Genomic DNA, 18,493 nt, shown 5'->3' with positions numbered 1-18,493 from the left:
CCTGAAGGAAAAGGGCATTCCGGAGGAAGTCATTCCTACGCTTATTAAAGCCAGGAAAGATGTTACGGCAAAGCATTATCACCGCATATGGCGGAAATATGTTGCATGGTGCGAGGCCAAAAAGGCCCCAACAGAGGAATTTCAACTAGGTCGATTTCTGCATTTCCTGCAAGCAGGAGTGAATATGGGCCTAAAACTGGGCTCCATTAAGGTACAGATCTCGGCTCTGTTGATTATTTTCTTTCAAAAAGAACTAGCTTCAGTACCTGAAGTTCAGACATTTGTGAAAGGAGTGCTGCATATTCAGCCCCCATTTGTGCCTCCTGTGGCACCTTGGGATCTCAACGTGATGTTGAGTTTCTTAAAATCACATTGGTTTGAGCCACTAAAAACCGTGGATCTGAAATATCTCACGTGGAAAGTGGTCATGTTATTGGCCTTTGCTTCAGCCAGGCGAGTGTCAGAGTTGGCGGCTTTATCATGTAAAAGCCCTTATCTGATTTTCCATATGGATAGGGCAGAATTGAGGACTCGTCCCCAGTTTCTCCCTAAGGTGGTGTCAGCGTTTCACCTGAACCAGCCTATTGTGGTGCCTGCGGCTACTAAGGATTTGGAGGACTCCAAGTTGCTAGACGTTGTCAGGGCCCTGAAAATATATGTTTCCAGGACGGCTGGAGTCAGAAAATCTGACTCGCTGGGTGCTCCTGCTTCTAAGCAGACTATTGCTCGTTGGATTTGTAGTACAATTCAGCTTGCACATACTGTGGCAGGCCTGCCACAGCCAAAATCTGTCAATGCCCATTCCACAAGGAAGGTGGGCTCATCTTGGGCGGCTGCCCGAGGGGTCTCGGCTTTACAACTTTGCCGAGCAGCTACTTGGTCAGGGGCAAACACGTTTGCAAAATTCTACAAATTTGATACCCTGGCTGAGGAGGACCTGGAGTTCTCTCATTCGGTGCTGCAGAGTCATCCGCACTCTCCCGCCCGTTTGGGAGCTTTGGTATAATCCCCATGGTCCTTACGGAGTTCCCAGCATCCACTAGGACGTTAGAGAAAATAAGAATTTACTCACCGGTAATTCTATTTCTCGTAGTCCGTAGTGGATGCTGGGCGCCCATCCCAAGTGCCGTTTATCTGCAATACTTGTACATAGTTATTGTTAACTAAATCGGGTTATTGTTGAGCCATCTGTTGAGAGGCTCTATTGTTTCATACTGTTAACTGTGTTTCATATCACGAGTTGTACGGTGTGATTGGTGTGGCTGGTATGAGTCTTACCCGGGATTCAAAATCCTTCCTTATTGTGTACGCTCGTCCGGGCACGGTACCTAACTGAGGCTTGGAGGAGGGTCATAGTGGGAGGAGCCAGTGCACACCAGGTAGTCTAAGATCTTTCTAGAGTGCCCAGCCTCCTTCGGAGCCCGCTATTCTCCATGGTCCTTACGGAGTTCCCAGCATCCACTACGGACTACGAGAAATAGAATTACCGGTGAGTAAATTCTTATTTTATCTTAGTCCATAGAGGATGCTGGGCGCCCGTCCCAGTGCATACTGTATCTGCAGTTATTGGTTGTGGTTACACGCAGGTTGTGTTACGATTTTTGTCAGCATATTGCTGAAAGTTCTTCAGGCCGTTGGCTTGTGTTCTGTTGAATGCCACGTTCTGCGGCATGCTTGAGGTGTGAGCTGGTAAGATGCTCACCGTGGTTAAACAATAAATTCTTTCCTCGAAATGTCCGTCTCCCTGGGCACAGTTCCTTAAACTGGAGTCTGGAGGAGGGGCATAGAGGGAGGAGCCAGGTCACACCATTTGAAAGTCTTAAAGTGCCCATGTCTCCTGCGGATCCTGTCTATACCCCATGGTTCTTGAAGTGTCCCCAGCATCCTCTACGGACTAAGAGAAAAGGATTTACCGGTAGGTATTGAAATCCTTTTTTTAATTACCGGTAAATCCTTTTCTCGTAGTCCATAAGGGACCATAAGCCTTTGTGCTTCGCCTTTTCCTGCAAGTTTTGTTCTTATGTGAAGTTGTTTGATTCAGCTGTTTCTGTTTTCACTGGCTGTTGCTCGTTTGTTTGTTCTGCAATGTGCTGCTTTGTTAACCTCACCACTCGTTGTCTTGTCATGTTTCCTTCTCTCAAGTATGTCCATCGCCTTCGGGCACAGTTTTCCTAGATTGGGCTGTGGGGGAGGGCATAGAGGGGAGGACACCCTGTTTGAAGAATTTAAAGTGCACCGGCACCTTTGGACCCCATCTATACCCCTATCATACTAAGTGACCCCAGTATCCCTTACGGACTACGAGGAAAATAATTTACCGGTAGGTAATTCAAATCCTATTATTGACCTAAGTTATTAAATTACTAACCTAAATTATTTCTATCTGCACAATAGAATGAACTTACCAATGGAGATTTGCTCTTGGTCCGTATCACACCAGATGAAGATGGCAAATTTGGATTCAACCTAAAGGTATTTTGTAGTAGATATATTATAATGTTTGTTAATGTCGTAGTAAATGAAAATGAATACATTATTAAATTGTAAAAGGTATTGCGAAAGATATTACACATTTTGGGAAAAGCCTGTAAAGGTTGATGGGTTGATAAAGGTGTGTTTTATAATAGCATATGTCTGCCATCCCCTACCCCACACACACTTGAGTTATGCTAAATGATATAACATTTTACACATTTACAGGGTGGTGTTGACCAGAAAATGCAGTTGGTGGTATCCAGAATTACAGCAGAATCACCTGTAAGTATAATAACCGGAAAATTGTTGTTACCTACAGTATACATGTATTGTGTAAGTGTAGACATTATGGGCCTGATTCACGTGTGTTATTGAGTTAAGAAAGGGTTGAGGTGGTGTCCGTGCGCTTCACTGAATGTCAGCAAGCCCCTGAGTGACAAGAGTTTCCCTAATGAACTCTAAGAAGTGGGACGTTGGTATAAAGATGGTGCTATTCAGATAAAGTGATTGGCTGGATACATACTTATAATTAGGATATTATAGCTGAGGTACACAATTGGTGTTCAGAATTGTTAAAATATACTTTAATCACAATAATACAATAATAAAAATAAAAACAACGAACATATAAGCATAAAAAATCAATTGCAGTCAAAAACTATGTCATTAGTAGATGGGATATAATGAATGTCAGCTGTAATTGGCAATCAGCTGGTTCACATGCATGAAATCAGGAAAAATTTTAGAATGGATACTGTACGTCCTACCAATTCTGGTGAAATAGAGCTGCAGATGGTCTGTGCAGCATGCAGATTTTTCAGGATTATTTTCTGCATATAGCTCCAAAGGTCAAAGTAATTGATGTTGTGGTTCTATAAATACAGGCAGGTGCTTCAACGCGTTTCAGGACTTGCTTGTCACCAGCCTTGGTAAAGGGACAGGCAAGTCTCGAAAAGTGCCACTACTGCATTGGGACCTGAATCAGGCCTCATATTTGAATATTAATAATAGATTTGTATGACAAATGGTTGGTGGACAATTTAAAGTACTTCAGTATATTCACACTAAGTGCTGTAGTGCAGTAAATCTATTTTGCTGGTCAGTAATGATCTCACCTGCTTCCACAGTCAGAAAGTCGCAAAAAAATAACCTTTTGGGGTAATTAAGGGGTTAAAAGCCAAGCAACAGACACTGGGGCCGGATTATAGGAGGGATTCTGGATTCTGCCGGGATTCTGGAAATTCTACTGCTGGGGGTCGGGGCTTTGTCATGCTGAGTAGGGGAGCCTATAGGAAACAGCGACCACAATATGGTCACATTCAATATAAGTTTTCATAAACAGTCCTATAATGGCTCAACTAGGACACTAACATTTAGCAAAGCCAACTTTGACATGGAGAGGGAAGCTTTAAGGGCTATTGAATGGGACATTTTGTTTCAAGGGAAAAATACTATGGAGAAATGGGGTGTATTAAAATCACTGCTAGTTAAAAATACTCTCCAATTTATTCCCACAAGCAGCAAAAAAAGGAATAAAAATCCCAAACCAATGTGGCTTAACAAAAAAATAAAGGAATTTATGGGCAAGAAAAGGCGAGCATTCAAAAAATACAAATCTGACGGGAATGCTGAGTCATTTCAGCATCATAAGGACTGTAACAAAATATGCAAAAAAAAATAAGAGTGGCTAAAATAGAAACTGAAAAAATAGTAGCAAACGAAAGCAAAGCGAATCCCAAAAAATAATTTAATTACATCAACAGCAAGAGATTAAAGAAGGAGTGTAAAGGCCCTTTAAAAGACAAGTTGGGAGTCTTAGTCAAAAATGATAATGACATAGTGGATAAACTAAATTAGTTTTTTTTCAACGGTATTTACAATAGAGGACCAAATTCAGAGACTAACACACAATCTCAATAATGATAATGTCCCACTGTTAAGTGCTTATATAAGTGAGGAAGTAGTCTGTGACCGATTAAAAAATGTAAAAATTAATAAGGCACCGTGTCCCGATGGAATTCACCCAAGGGTTCTAATTTAGCTTCACTCTAAACTTGCAAGACCGCTATTTTTGATCTTTAAAGATTCAGTTATATCAGGTATGGTTCCCAAAGACTGGCGTATAGCGGAAGTAGTGTCAATACTGAAAAAAGGGAAGTAAAGCTGAACCGGGTGATTATAGACCAATTAGTCTTACATCTATAGTGGGGAATGTATTGGAAGGTATTCTAAGAGATAGTATTCAGAAGTTCCTTGAAGTCAATAAGGTCATTAAAAGGAATCAACATGGATTTGTGAAGGACAGATCCTGTCAAACCAACTTACTTGGCTTTTGTGAAACAGTAAGTGCGACCCTCGATCAGGGTAAGGAGGTGGATGTAATCTTTTTAAACTTTGCCAAAGCTTTCGACACTGTACCACACATGTGACTTATCTATAGGCTACAAGAAATAGGGCTAGGGAGCACAATATGCACTTGGGTCAAAAATTGGTTAGATAATAGGGAACAGCACCTTGTGGTTAATGGATCTTTTTCAAATTAGACTGAAGTGCTAAGTGGTGTGCCACAGGGGTCTGTACTAGGACCACTATTGTTCAACATTTTCATTAACGACCTAACAGAAGGTCTAGAGTATTGCGTAAATTTTTGCAGACAATATCAAATTGTGGAAAATAGGGGAAAAAAGAGAGAAAGGATCTGTTTCCGGTGCGCAAGGTAATGAATTGTTTAAAAATGTAAACTTTATTATATATCTTAAAAATTGTTATGAATGTGAAGACATGTTTTATTCCATGCCTGTAAAGTCTGACTGTTGCAAAATATTAAAAAACATGTAACATTGGTGTAATGACGTAACAACACTGTGAATTAAAGAAAAAAATAACTAATAATCAAATGTTAAAAAACCTCTGAGCGTCTCTTTCGTGCCTGTCCTCTACAATTTATGTCTCTGTGCAAACCCTTGGCTCATTGCCCAGAAATGATATTATGAAGACATCCAAGTCCTGTCTATCCAAAAAATGTTTATAGTACGGATAGGACTAATCTGCTAGATATTTATTTATATACATAGGGAATTTCTCTTCCCCCCTGGACATAAAAACTAGTGAGAAAATATATATATAGATATATGTATGGTGAAGTGTGGTTTAGGGTGTCTGTTACATATAGTGTCAAAATTCAAAATAGAGACACACTTCACACATGGATTAGGTCAACCAATCCCCTCTCACATATAGTGTCAGGTGTCACTGTGTCATATAGGGAATTTTTCCGACACATAGAATAGTGAGAAAGTGTATATACTTATAGATATGTGTATGGTGGAGTGTGGTTTAAGGTGTCTCTTACATATAGTATCAAAATTCAAAATAGAGACACACTTCACACATGGGTTAGGTCAACCAATCACCTCTCACATATAGTGTCAGATGTCACTGTGTCATATAAGGGATTTTTCGGACACATAGAATAGTGAGAAAGTGTATATATATATATATATATATATATATATATATATATATATATATATACAGGTTGAGTATCCCTTATCCAAAATGCGTGGGACCAGAGGTATTTTGGATATCGGATTTTTCCGTATTTTGGAATAATTGCATACAATAATGAGATATCATGGTGATGGGACCTAAATCTAAGCACAGAATTCATTTATGTTACATATACACCTTATACACACAGCCTGAAGGTAATTTTAGCAAATATTTTTTATAACTTTGTGCATTAAACAAAGTGTGTCTACATTCACACAATTCATTTATGTTTCATATACACCTTATACACACAGCCTGAAGGTCATTTAATACAATATTTTTAATAACTTTGTGTATTAAACAAAGTTTGGTTACATTGAGCCATTAAAAAACAAAGGTTTAACTATCTCACTCTCACTCAAAAAAGTCCGTATTTCGGAATATTCCGTATTTCGGAATATTTGGATATGGGATACTCAACCTGTGTATATATATATATATATATATATATATATATATATATATATATATATATATATATATATATATATATATAGTGAAGTGTGATTTAAAGTACCTCTTGCATATAGTGTCAGTTTTCAAAGTAGAGACACACTTCACATATAAATTAGGTCAGCCAGTCACTTCTCTCATATAATGTCTGGTGCCACTTCCATATATTCAATAATGAGTATTAGTGGATTATCTCTCGCTTATAGTGTCAGATGTAAGATCCCTCTACCTCTCAATAGTGATAGGTGTCACTCTCAAATACTCCCACAATAAATATTAGTGAATCATCTCTCACTTATTTTGTCAGATGTGAATCTCTCTATCTCATAGTAATTCACCAGATCTTTCATATGGTAATGCCTGATCCCTATAGTGACTCAAAAAACAGCATGACCCCCTATATATTATAATCCAATTCCCCAAGATATCTTGGCCATGAGCGTCCTACGTACCTGTCTCTCATGTCTAATTGAAATGTGCATATTATACCACAAGTGCTTATTGTATTAATGGAGATCATAGCAGTGTATTGATATATATATCAGTGGAGCGATCTATAGAAATTCAAATAGGTAGAGACTACTGTGATTATCCATCACTGAACTCAGACCGTCCACCACGAGCCAGACCTATATGCAAGGATAGTTTATTCATTGGAGCGATCTATAGAGATTTAAATAGGTAGAGACTACTGTGATTATTTATTATTGAACTCAAACCACCTACTATGAGCTAGATGTATATGCAAGGATAGTGTATTCTGAGTATCATAGACAAGGGATCTCATTGCCCAGATGACTACATATAATTCTTAACTGGTTATATACAACGACCGGACCACTTGTAATAGCCAAGGGACTCCAAAATATAATAGGGAAACCCACATAGGGCTATATGTATATTTGTATACCAATAAAGAAAAAAAAATTCAGTTGATTTACTATTCATGACACGGGTATGAGGATTTCTGTAAATCCAGAACGGAACTGAAAAACTTTAATCATCTGCAATTATATATACTAATATCTTAATATATACTTGATTATTATGAAATATTGTATTTATCTTAATACAATAGGGCCTGACACAGATAAGTGAGATATCTTGGGGAATTGGATTATAATATATAGGGGGTCATGCTGTTTTTTGAGTCACTATAGGGATCAGGCATTACCATATGAAAGATCTGGTGAATTACTATGAGATAGAGAGATTCACATCTGACACTATAAGTGAGAGATGATTCACTAATATTTATTGTGGGAGTATTTGAGAGTGACACCTATCACTATTGAGAGGTGGAGGGATCTTACATCTGACACTATAAGCGAGAGATGTTCCACTAATACTCATTATTGAATATATGGAAGTGACACCAGACATTATATGAGAGAAGTGACTGGCTGACCTAATTTATATGTGAAGTGTGTCTCTACTTTGAAAACTGACACTATATGCAAGAGGTACTTTAAATCACACTTCACTATATATATATATCTATATATACTTTCTCACTATTCTATCACACTTCACTATATATATATATATCTATACATACTTTCTCACTATTCTGTGTCCGAAAAATCCCCTATATGACACAGTGACAACTGACACTATATGTGAGAGGTGATTGGTTGACCTAACCCATGTGTGAAGTTTGTCTCTATTTTGAATTGTGATACTATAAGTAAGAGACACCTTAAACCACACTCCACCATACACAAATCTATAAGTATATACACTTTCTTACTATTCTATGTGTCGGAAAAATTCCCTATATGACACAGTGACACCTGACACTATATGTGAGAGGGGATTGGTTGACCTAATCCATGTGTAAAGTGTGTCTCTATTTTGAATTTTGACACTATATGTAACAGACACCCTAAACCACACTTCACCATACATATATCTATATATATTTTCTCACTACTTTATATGTCCAGGGGGGAAGAGAAATTCCCTATGTATATAAATAAATATCTAGCAGATTAGTCCTATCCGTACTATAAACATTTTTTGGATAGACAGGACTTGGATGTCTTCATAATATCATTTCTGGGCAATGAGCCAAGGTCTTTGACAAGAGTACGGAAGTGATACTTTGTTATAAACCTATGATTACAAGGAACACAATTGTATGCAATTCTCTCTTCAAGGTACATAATAAAATCCCCACAAAAGCATATTGATACTACACGTTATTAACATCTATATCATCTCCTGCAGCAGACACACAGTATAAGGGTTTGCACAGAGACATAAATTGTAGAGGACAGGCACGAAAGAGACGCTCAGAGGTTTTTTAATATTTGTTTATTACTTATTTTTTTCTTTAATTCACAGTTTTGTTACGTGATTACACCAATGTTACATGTTTTTTTTTAAATATTTTGCAACAGTCAGACTTTACAGACATGGAATAAAACATGTCTTCACATTCACAACAATTTTTAAGATATGTAATAAAGGTTTCATTTTATTTAAACAATTCATTACCTTGTGCACCGGAAACAGATCCTTTCTCTCTTTTTTCCCCTATTTTCCACTATAGGTACTCTTACCTGATCTGTGGTAGCACCCCCACTTTCCGTATTATTGATTGTTACGGTATTTAGATTAGGGGTAGTGAACTATATACTTACATGAGATAGATATTATTATTCCAGTGCAACAGTACCCTTTTTCTTCCCCTTTTTCCTTGCTTAAACAGATATCAAATTGTGTAAAGTTATAAATATGGAGGGGTATGCGGAGTCCCTTCAGAACGACTTAGTTAAATTAGAAGCATGGGCAGCCAAATGGAGAATGCGCTTCAATACAGACAAGTGTAAGGTAATGCACTGTGGTAGCAAGAACAAAAATTACACCTACATACTAAGTGGGGTTACATTAGGGGATTCTGTACTGGAAAAGGACTCAGGTGTTCACATAGATAGCAAACTAAGCAGCAGTACCCAAAGTAGGATTGCAGCAAAGAAGGCTAATAAGATATTAGCATGCATAAAACGGGGAATTGATGCAAGGGACGAGAGTGTTATACTTCCATTATATAAATCACTAGTGAGGCCACATCTTGAATACTGTGTGCAATTTTGGGCACCATACTACCAAAAGTATATTCTGGAGCTAGAAAAGTGTCAGAGGTGGGTGACCAAACGAATGAAGGGCATGGAGACGCTGGAATACGAGGAAAGGCTTGCAAGGCTAGGCATGTTTACACTGGAAAAGAGGAGACTAAGAGGGGACATGATAAACATCTACAAATATATAAGGGGAAAATACACAGAGCTTGTGCGGGACCTGTTTTTGGTAAGATCAGCGCAGAGGACACGTGGACACTCGCTTAGGTTAGAGGAGAGGAGATTCCGCACAATGCAACGTAAAGGATGTTTCACAGTAAGGACGATACATGTTTGGAATTCCCTGCCTGAGGGAGTTGTAATGGAAGACTCAGTCATCACCTTTAAGAATGAGTTAGATAAATTCCTAATGGATAAGGATATCCAGGTTTATGGAGCGTAGTCGCGCAGTATAGTTACTACGAAAATAGGAATAAAGCACAACGGCTGACATCAGCATCAGACAAAATGTAGACCAAAATAATCCTGCACAGGAGACCACAAATAGGATGAACTTGATGGACAAATAGTGTTTTTTTCAACCTTCGATAATATGTAAAAAAACAAAACGATATAGTGTGTGGGTGTGAAGATAGATATATATATATATATATATATATATAATTATATTATGTCATATTTTATTTATATATATACATACATATATATATATATATATATATATATATATATATATATATATATATAGAGAGAGAGAGAGAGAGAGAGAGAGAGATCAGGCATGTCAGACTCATGGTCATGCAGTTGCTGTGAAACTACATGTCCTGGCATGCTTTACCAGATGATCAGTGGAAGGTATGCTGGCAAAGCATGTAGGGACTTGTAGTTTCACAATATCTGGAGGGCCATGACGTTGACATGCCTGAGATAGATAGATAGATGCTGTATACCTGTATTGTGCAGGCTACTGTACAATCATGCTGCACTATGTACACAGGGCTGTAACTATGTGTGTGCCAGCGGTGCCTGGCACACAGTGCAGCCGTCATGAGGTCGCAACTGCCCGCATCCCAGTTTAAGAGGCCCAAAGTCTGCGGCATTGTAATGAGTCAGAGTGACTATTTACAAGCCACCTGTTATGTTTGCTGTCCGCCCAACAAAACCTGTTAGTCACGCCCCCACGCCAGCCTTGCTTGAGAGGGGCACCTGAACTGATGTGTTGCTAAGCACTGCAGGTCCTTGCCTGTTTTCCAGGCTCTCCTCTTCCGTCCAGGTCAGCTGGAGGTGCCTGCTCTATGGTTCAGTTTTTTTTTCTTCAAAAAATGTGGTGTGGCCTCTGCTGCTGTAATGTGTAAAAAAGGGGGACTCTGCTGCTGTAATGTGTAAAAAGGGGGACTCTGTATGCCTAATGTGTAAAAAACAGAGAAAAGAGAGAGCCCAGACGCTCTGTCACAGCAGCCAGTTATGGGATTGTCAGACCCGTAATATAGAGTACAAAAGCAAGAAAACTGGTGCTAACGTGGTAACTCCAATAATAAAAAATGGATGGATGTAATTAAAACATTTTAATAAACAAATAATTAAAATGGCCCTAATAGGTCACAATAATATACACCATATAAATGCTGAAATACTGAGAAGCATAAATAAATATATTGCTCAATAAGCATCCACTATTTGGATCGCGGACTGTAATGCAAATGTTCCCTTGGGGGTACCAGTGGGTTACAGCTGGTTTCACCCATACTGATGGTATGTCCAAGTGCGCTTTGTATCCTCAGCAGATGAACTGTTGGTATGCGATTCACTCAGTATTTCCAGTCGATGCTGTTGGTTGGTAAGTCCCACAGTGGTGATATTCCAAAACAAGGGAATCTTTATCAGTCCATATCTGGATCCGTAATCAAAGTGGAGCAAATTTTTGGCAATGATGATCTTAACGCGTTTTCCTAGACACGGCTACCTAGCTTAGTCAGAAGTAGTTTCTCAGTCAGTATGTAAGGTCTATTTAAACCCCTTTAATGACTTGACACTGAATAGGTGTGTATAAACTAATTAAGTTATCCATCCATAATAATCTATTTTAAAACTCCCTTGGAGTATATATACTGAAATGATAGCAATATAGAGGCAGTCATATATAAACTTTCAAGTTAAAACAATGTTTTTCATCATTTATACACGCTTAAGAGTTCGAGGGTAAAGGTCAGGTGAAGTCACTTGACCCAAAGATTATGCACTCACCATTTGTTTAGAGCTCAGGTGTGCTCCCAGCGTCACCTCAGAGTCCCTGAGCGGGTGCCGGGATACCCGGAAGTCCGCTCTGTTGATGTGAGCCAGTGGCTGCACGCCCGTATGCGAGATGACTGGATGTCCTGTCGATCCCGCATAGGGCACACGTGGTACGCATCCAGGTCTCTTTGGAACGCACTTGCGTGACTCGGAGTTGTCACGTGAGTGGAGCACACGGATTCCAACCAATGGTGGGTGAACACGTCATACTGTGATCCGGTTGCTTGGCAACCCATCAAACACACTAAGTGTATTGATATAATGATGGTAGTGGCTCCGATCGTCACCCTTATATGAATGAAACAGGACACGAATATACATTAGGTATATAGACAATAATATAATATAACATATTGTAAGTCTTCATCGAGTTAGTATTATTAGACATGGAGATGAAGGCACAGAACAATTGGATTGAACACATACACACTATATATACATTATTCTAGAGATTTGTATATTTATACCTAGATAAACAATTGACATTTAGAGGCTTCATAGTAGATCTGTATTTTGTAACAGGACATAATGTATCCAAACATATAGTACAGACATCCTCATAAGTGGCATAGGAATACACTGAAAAACCTTAGGTAGATATTCCAATCAAACCAAGATGAACTGCAGAGACAATGGCCACATCCACCGATGGGTCACCTCGGAGGGATCTCTCAAAGGGTTCTTGTCACGATCCGGGTAACTGGTCACCATTATTTGCCCTTTAGGTGTCTCTTGAGACTGGCTCAGCATTCCAGAGTGGCATCCCATCTTCATTACCAGCATATGGTACGCTGATCTCTCTACTTCATATTACTCTCCTGTCATTCCACAGTGCTGTCACAACAGCTTCACAAGTGGTAACATTGGGTATGGCGTCCCCTGCCGTCCGCGGCCTTCGCCACCATTATCATTACCTCCTAAGTGTACTGTTCAGGAATGGCGCTTCCAGCCCACCGCGGTCCCTTCCGCCATTACTGTTACCTTCTATGTGGGATATTCAGCCTGGCGTCTCTGGCTCTCCGTGGTCTCCGCCGCCATAGCTGTGGTTTCTCATGTGACATACTCCAAGATGGCCTCCGTTGTTCTCTGCGGCCTCCGCCGCCATTGCTGGAACCGCATGTGGAAATACAAACACACTTTCCCTCTAAAGGCTAACATGAGCGCAGCCATGTTTTTCCAGTCACATGTGGTTGCCACATCCTATCCGCTGCGCTCTGGACTCTGCTTAATCAGCCAGCCAATCCCTGCTTGCCAGCAGGTATAAGTATCCTGTTCCTGGGCTGGTAAGATGTCAGTGCTTTGGTTGTCAAACCCTGTGTTGCAAAGTCTCCTCTGTTGTGGTTATCCAGCTTTCATTCCAGGTTTTCCAGCTCCTGAGTTCAGTTCCACTAGAGACGTGCACCAGCTACCATCTGGCAGTGTAGCCTGACTCTACAAGTTTACCAGCATTGGTTTCAGCAATTGGCATTAATCCAGTACCGGCTTTCAGCTTCCAGCGGGGTTTTATCTTTTCAGCTATCATCATCCAAGTCGTTATCGGTGTTCTATCACCGCATCCAAGTCACCATCGGTGTTCTACCACCGCATCCAAGTCACTACCAATATTCTATGACCACACTCGTCATCATCAGTGTCCTACACCGATCTCAAGTCATTATTGTGTCTGATCATTATTTCCTAATTACCATATGTCATCAATCTCCAGTATTACAAGAACTTATACAATTGACTTTCCTTTATACTGAAGTTTAATCATTATTCAACAGTTCATGAGTACTTATCCAGTCCGGCATTGCACCAGCATCTACAAGTTATATTGTGTCATTATATAACACTGCTGAGCATCATTGTCTATTGAACTTTGTTTAATAAATACCTGTTAAACGTTTACTAAGATGTCTTGTTCACGCCTTCGGGCATTTGTCTAAGAACCTAATACAGCCTGCGCTAAGTCCACACTTCAGTCCCTACAACTGAGGCTTCCTCCAGTTAGCCCCAGCCCTCAGTTGTGACAGTTCTAATAGAGTGGATGAATATGAATAGGAGGGGGAGGGGGGGGGGGGGGGCAGCAGGAATAGATAGCCTATAGTACCACATTAAGTTCCATGGTTTCATTAAGGCCTGTGGGATGCAAAGAATTGAATTGTAGCATCCAATAGATTTCTCTTTTACAGAGGATGGAAAATCTGTCTCCGCCTCTCATGGTGGGAGCTGCATGTTCGAGTGCTAGGATAGAGAGATGTTTGGAATCACCCTGATGTATATCATGAAAGTGGCACGAGACACTGTGTTTGAGATATCCCCTCCTGATATTTCGTTTATGTTCCATAAATCTTGTCTGAAGTTTTCTAGTTGTGCGGCCAATATAATATAGGTTACAACTGCATTTTTGAAGGTAGATAATATATGAAGAGTCACAATTGATAAAATACTTGATATGATGGATGTATTTTTTTATTATTGTTATAGGTATTTCGATCAACACAGTTTTTCTAGGCATATGTAGGCACATTTGGTATTTATTTTTGCCACAGTGGAAGAAACCCATGGGTTTCTTTGTCAACCACTCGAGACCTGCACCTGTTTTTTTATTATTTTTATCTTTATTTTTGTTATTACTAGGATCATTGGCCTGTCGCAATAAACTTGGTGCTAGTATGGTTTTCTGCTACCTATTTTTTCTATAAATTATTTGTGGAGCTATAGGGAGAATGCCTCCCAAGATACTGTCCTGTCTGAGTATCCTATAGTTTTTAGTTATTATATTTTTAATCTGCCAAGCACAGCTGTTATATTTGCAGACAAAAGAGGAACTCCTGGCCTCTTCTGTCTCTGAATTCTGTTTCTTATGCCAATATTGTAGAAGGGTCCTTCTATCTATATCGGACACATCTATAAGTGCCTTTTGTAGAATATTTTTGGGGTACCCACATTGCCTAAATGATGATAATAGAGTATTTGCCTGTTCTAAAAAAAAGTATCAAAATTTGAACAATTTCATCTCAGGCGTATAAGTTGGCCCTTTCTAATATTTTGTTTCCAAGGTTTAAAGTGAGAGCTAGAAAAATGGAGATAGGAGTTTGTATTAGTTTCCTTGTATGTGGACGTAACTAGCGTGTTGTTAATGATTTCAAGGGTCACATCCAGGAAGTATATTATTTGTGTGGAATGAAATATGGAGGTGAATATTAAATTGTAAATGTTGGTATTAAGCGAGTGAACAAATGCAGTGGCAGAAGATAGATCCCCATCGCAAATAATAAGATCATCAATATAACAGCCATAGAGGACCAGGTTCGACGCCCAGCCCCCCCTCCTCTCCCACCCCCCACACATGGGTTTGTTCAAACTCCCCCATGTAGAGGTTGGCATAGCTGGGCGCAAACCTGGTCCCCATGGCCGTACCCATCACCCGAGGATAGTAATAAACCAGAAAAAAAGACAATAGTTGTGAGAAAAAATAAAAGCATCCTAGAGGATGCTGGGGTCACATCAATAACCATGGGGTATAGACAGGATCCGCAGGAGACATGGGCACTTTAAGACTTTCAAAGGGGTGTGAACTGACTCCTCCCTCTATGCCCCTCCTCCAGTCTCCAGTTTAGAATCTATGCCCAGGCAGACTGGATGCACACTGAGGAGCTCTACTGAGTTTCTCTGGAAAGACTTTATGTTAGGTTTTTTATTTTCAGGGAGTACTGCTGGCAACAGTCTCCCTGCTTCGTGGGACTTAGGGGAGAGAAGTCAGACCTACTTCTGTGAGTTTAAAGGCACTGCTTCTTAGGCTACAGGACACCACTAGCTCCTGAGGGTTTGATCACTAGGTACGCCTAGGGGATTATTCCCAGAGCCGGCCATCACCCCCCTTGCAAAGCCAGAAGTCAGAAGACAGGTGAGTAGAAGAAGAAAAGAAGACTTCAGTGACGGCTTTGAGGTACCGCACAGCGATCGCGCTGTGCACCATGCTCCCACACACAGCGGCACTACAGGGTGCAGGGCGCGGGGGGGGAAGGGGCACCCTGGGCAGCATATCTAACCTCCATAACGGACTGGCAAGAGTGGACATAGTGCCGGGGCACTGTCCGGACCCCCACCAATATAAAAATGTATTTAAAAAAGGGCGGGTCTGAAGCGTGCCATTACGGGGGCGGAGCTTAGCCCTCACAGCACACAGCCCGGTGCCATTTTCTCTTCACAAGGCTGCAGAGACGCTGGTCCTTCCTCACACTGCTGCATAAGTATCAGGGTAAAAATGGGGGGGGGGGGGGGGCACAGCTATTTTGCTGCATTATTGATAAATTATAAAAGCGCTACAGGTCTGGGGCATTTCTGTGGTGTTTCAGACCGGATTGGGCGCTGGGGTGTGGGCTGGCAATAACTCCCTCTGTGTCCCTCTGACAGGCTTTACTGTGGGTCTGTCACCTTTAGGCCAGTGTGTCTGCGTGTGTTGGGTGCACGTGTGTCGACAAGTCTGAGGCGGAGGGCTCTTCCCAGGAGGAGACTATGTCAGGGACATAAATGGCTGTGGGAGTGACCTTGTCGGCACCACCGACACCTGACTGGGTGAATGTTTTAAATGCTCTGAATGCTAATGTAGCTCTGATAAATAAGAGACTGGATAAATCTGAGTCTCAGAACCAGGCATGGAAGAAATCTGTAGAGGATGTGTTGTTACAAGTTCAGACCCCCTCGGGTCACAAAAACGTTAATTTGCCCAGCTGGCAGACACAGATACCGACACGGACACTGACTCAAGTGTCGACTAGAGTGATGCCAGATGAGATCCCAAACTGGCAAAGAGCATTCAGTACATGATTGTGGCAATAAAAGATGTATTACATATCACTGAGGACCCTGCTGTTCCCGATACTAGGGTCTCTATGTTTAAAGGAAAGAAACCTGAGGTAACATTTCCTCCCTCTCATGAACTGAACACACTTTGTGAGAAAGTTTTGGAAAATCCTGACAAAAAGTTTCAGATTCCCAAAAGGATTCCAGTGGCGTATCCGTTTCCCTCTGGGGATAGGGAAAAATGGGAGTCACCCCCCATTGTGGACAAAGCTCTATCACGGCTGTCCAAAAAGGTTGCTTTTCCGTCTCCTGACACGGATCCCTAAAGGATCCTGCGGGTCGTAAGCAGGAAAATCCATTAAAATCCATTTATGTCTCCACGGGTACGCTACTCAGACCAGCCATTGCATCTGCGTGGGTGAGTAGTGCTATCGAAAAATGGGCAGATAACTTGTCATCTGAAACAGATACCCTGGATAGGGATAGTATTATTTTGACACTGGGTTATATCAGGGACGCTGCAGTCTACCTAAAGGAAGCTGCGAGGGATATTGGCCTCTTGGGGTCACAGGCTAATGCCATGGCAGTCTCAGCTAATAGAGCATTGTGGATTCATCAATAGAATGCTGATGCTGACTCTAAGAAAGCTATGGAGTCTCTACCGTATTAGGGGGGTGTATTGTTTGGTGACGGCCTCGCTGATTTGGTATCTACGGCTACCGCGGGTAAGTCGTCATTTTTACCTTATGTGCCTGCACCACAAAAGAAAGCACACCACTATCAAATGCAGTCCTTCCGGCCCAATATATACAGAAAGGGCCGAGGTTCTTCCTTCCTTGCGACTAGAGGAAGGGGAAGAGGTAAACGATCACCGGCCGTGGCTGGTTCCCAGGAGCAGAAGTCCTCCCCGGCTTCTGCCAAGTCCACCGCATGACGCTGGGGCTCCTCTGTGGGAGTCCGCACTGGTGGGGCACGTCTCAACCTCTTCAGTCAATACTGGGCTCTTTAGGGCCTGGACCCATGGGTTTTAGAAATAGTGTCCCAGGGGTACCAACTGGAGTTTCAAGACATTACCACTCACCATTTTTTCAAATCGGCCTTACCAGCTTCTCTTCTAGACAGGGAGGTGGTATGCTTAGTCAGACCAATCCTGAACCTCAAATCCCTCAATTTCTACATGAGAAAATTCAAATTCAGGATGGAATCTCTCCGGGCAGTGATCTCCAGTCTGGAAGAGGTGGATTTTATGGTGTCGGTAGACATAAAGGATGCCTACTTACATGTTCCCATTTATCCTCCACATCAGGCTTACCTGAGGTTTGCAGTTCAGGATTGTCATTACCAATTTCAGACGTTGCAGTTTGGTCTGTCCACGGCTCCGATGGTTTTCACCAAAGTAATGGCCGAAATTATGGTTCTCCTGCGCAAACAAGGAGTTACAATTATCCCGTACTTGGACGATCTCCAGATAAAGGCGAGATCCAGGGACCAATTACTTCAGAACATTACGCTCTCCCTGATAATTCTGCAGCAACATGGTTGGCTCCCAAACTTGCCAAAATCACAGTTGGTTCCGACGAGACGGCTGTCGTTTTTGGGAATGATTCTGGACACAGAATTACAGAGAGTTTTTCTTCCAGTGGAAAAGGCTCTGGAAGTTCAGACCCTGGTCAAACAAATTCTGAAACCAGCAAGAGTATCGATCCATCAATGCACTCGGTTGCTGGGGAAGATGATGGCGGCCTACGAGGCCATTCAGTTTGGCAGATTCCATGCCAGAGTGTTTCAGTGGGACCTGTTGGACAAGTGGTCCGGGTCCCATCTACACATGCACCGCAGGATAACCC

The 18,493-nt window shown here is 41.2% G+C and overlaps 1 protein-coding gene across 3 annotated transcripts in view; it reads left to right on the top strand.

Annotated features, from left to right (window-relative positions):
• Positions 1 to 18,493, top strand: part of PTPN3 (protein tyrosine phosphatase non-receptor type 3) — a 1,027,556-nt gene that overhangs the window by 648,513 nt on the left and 360,550 nt on the right. For all 3 annotated transcript variants that reach the window (XM_063922728.1, XM_063922729.1, XM_063922727.1), the window contains 2 exons: positions 2,395 to 2,472; positions 2,701 to 2,757. In XM_063922728.1, the coding sequence (XP_063778798.1) occupies positions 2,395 to 2,472; positions 2,701 to 2,757 (135 nt within the window). The remainder of the gene's footprint in view (positions 1 to 2,394; positions 2,473 to 2,700; positions 2,758 to 18,493) is intronic.

Source organism: Pseudophryne corroboree, chromosome 5, assembly GCF_028390025.1.
Source record: "Pseudophryne corroboree isolate aPseCor3 chromosome 5, aPseCor3.hap2, whole genome shotgun sequence".
Lineage (NCBI taxonomy): Eukaryota > Metazoa > Chordata > Amphibia > Anura > Myobatrachidae > Pseudophryne > Pseudophryne corroboree.
This window is presented reverse-complemented; position numbering and strand designations above follow the sequence as displayed.